The following is a 1,502-nucleotide window of genomic DNA, read 5'->3' as shown; positions in this document are numbered from 1 at the left end:
TTTTTAGACGGAGTCTCGGTCTGTCCGCGACTGGAGTGCAGTGGCATGCGGCATGCTCTCGGGTCACTGCAACCTCTGCCTCCCAGGTTCAAGCGATTCTCCTGCCTCAGTCTCCCTAGTAGCTGGGATTACAGGCGCGTAACACCACGCCTGACTAATTTTTGTATTTTAGTAGAGACGGGGTTTCACCATGTTGGTCAGGATGGTCTCGAACTCCTGACCTCAGGTGATCCGCCCGCCTGGGCCTCCCAAAGTGCTGGGATGAGCCACTGCACCCGGCCTAAGGTCTCTTCCTTAATAACTGCCATTGGACTGAAATGTGTCCAACCTGGAACAGTTTCGCACCTAGCCCTATTCCTGTTAGATGCTCTTTATTTTTTAAAATCCAATTTACCAAGCGTGTTGTCTTCAGCTCGCTAATTTCTCCAACGGCACTACGTAGTCAAACTGAAAAAACTGTTCAGTGGGGGTGACAAAAGCCAAGGCTCGTGAGACAACCCCCAAATCCGTGGGTCGATCTGACTTGTTTAATAGCCCAAGCCCTGTTCGGGGGGGAAAAAGCCTTCCGAGGCCCTCAAGGCAGATGCTTGAGCTGCAGATCTAAAGTTGCTAATGGACAGAACCCGCCCAATGCAGGAGGGAACCGCGAGAGACAGCGCCACAGCATGCCTTAGAGAGAACGTCCGCCTTGAAAAAAATGTCACCAGGCAAACTTCCAGTTTCACTCCGACCGGTGGCCCAAGGCCTTTTATCCTAGTTGGCAGTGGTCCACACCCGAAAGCTACCCCACCCAGCCGCTCCCTCAGGGCTTCTCCACACCCCGTGGAGGCTTTCACACGTCTCGAGGGTGTGACGGTTACGCCGTGACGTCACTCCAGAGGAAGTGGTAAGACGAGCGGGGTAATGGGGCTCTTGAAGGGCTGCAGCCCTAACACAGAGAAGCGCTGTAAGAGCCTGCAGGCGGGACCAGCTTATGACTGACGTCTACCCACACCCATTGCTTTTCTGATTCCTTCTCAAACAAACCAATGAATGCGACGACGGAGCCAGCAACGTGCCCCAGGCGCTAGAAGTGGCTCCGCCCCTTCTACTTTGCTGCCCTTTGGTCGCCATGCTTAGTGTGGCTACTGCCTCTGTGCTACTTGAGGCTCTCCTACGGCTTTTCGATGCCTTCGATGAACCTCTACCTAAACATTTCTTCCCTTTCACCGCCAACTCCCACCTTCTTGGGTTTCTAGCTCGCTCACTTTGTATCCAGCCACACTGGAGATGGCGGCCGGAGGCGAGCCCGAGGTGGGGCGTGACCAGCGCGGTGACGTCAGCGCGCTGCGTGTCGGCAGGTGGAGGGAGAAGGGAAAGTTTGGCCCGTGCGTGGGGCTGGGGTGGAGGGCGGGACAGAGGGGCTGGGCCCAGGGAAAGCTTCTGTCGCTGCTGCTGCGGAGGCCGAGGACAGGACGTGGGCTGGGCCGGGCAGTGCCGGACGCGGAGGAGCAGGAGGCGAG

The 1,502-nt window shown here is 56.9% G+C and overlaps 1 protein-coding gene across 1 annotated transcript in view; it reads left to right on the top strand.

Annotated features, from left to right (window-relative positions):
• Positions 1–920: 920 nt before the first annotated feature.
• Positions 921–1,502, top strand: part of OXSR1 (oxidative stress responsive 1) — a 107,380-nt gene continuing 106,798 nt past the window's right edge. The window contains exon 1 of the mRNA XM_011999495.1: positions 921–1,340. Within this exon, the coding sequence (XP_011854885.1) occupies positions 1,112–1,340 (229 nt within the window). The 5' untranslated portion in view covers positions 921–1,111. The remainder of the gene's footprint in view (positions 1,341–1,502) is intronic.

This window comes from Mandrillus leucophaeus, unplaced genomic scaffold (genome assembly GCF_000951045.1).
Source record: "Mandrillus leucophaeus isolate KB7577 unplaced genomic scaffold, Mleu.le_1.0 Scaffold595, whole genome shotgun sequence".
NCBI classification, from domain to species: Eukaryota; Metazoa; Chordata; class Mammalia; order Primates; family Cercopithecidae; genus Mandrillus; species Mandrillus leucophaeus.
Note: the sequence above shows the minus strand (reverse complement) of the source record. Positions and strands in the feature narration are given on the sequence as shown.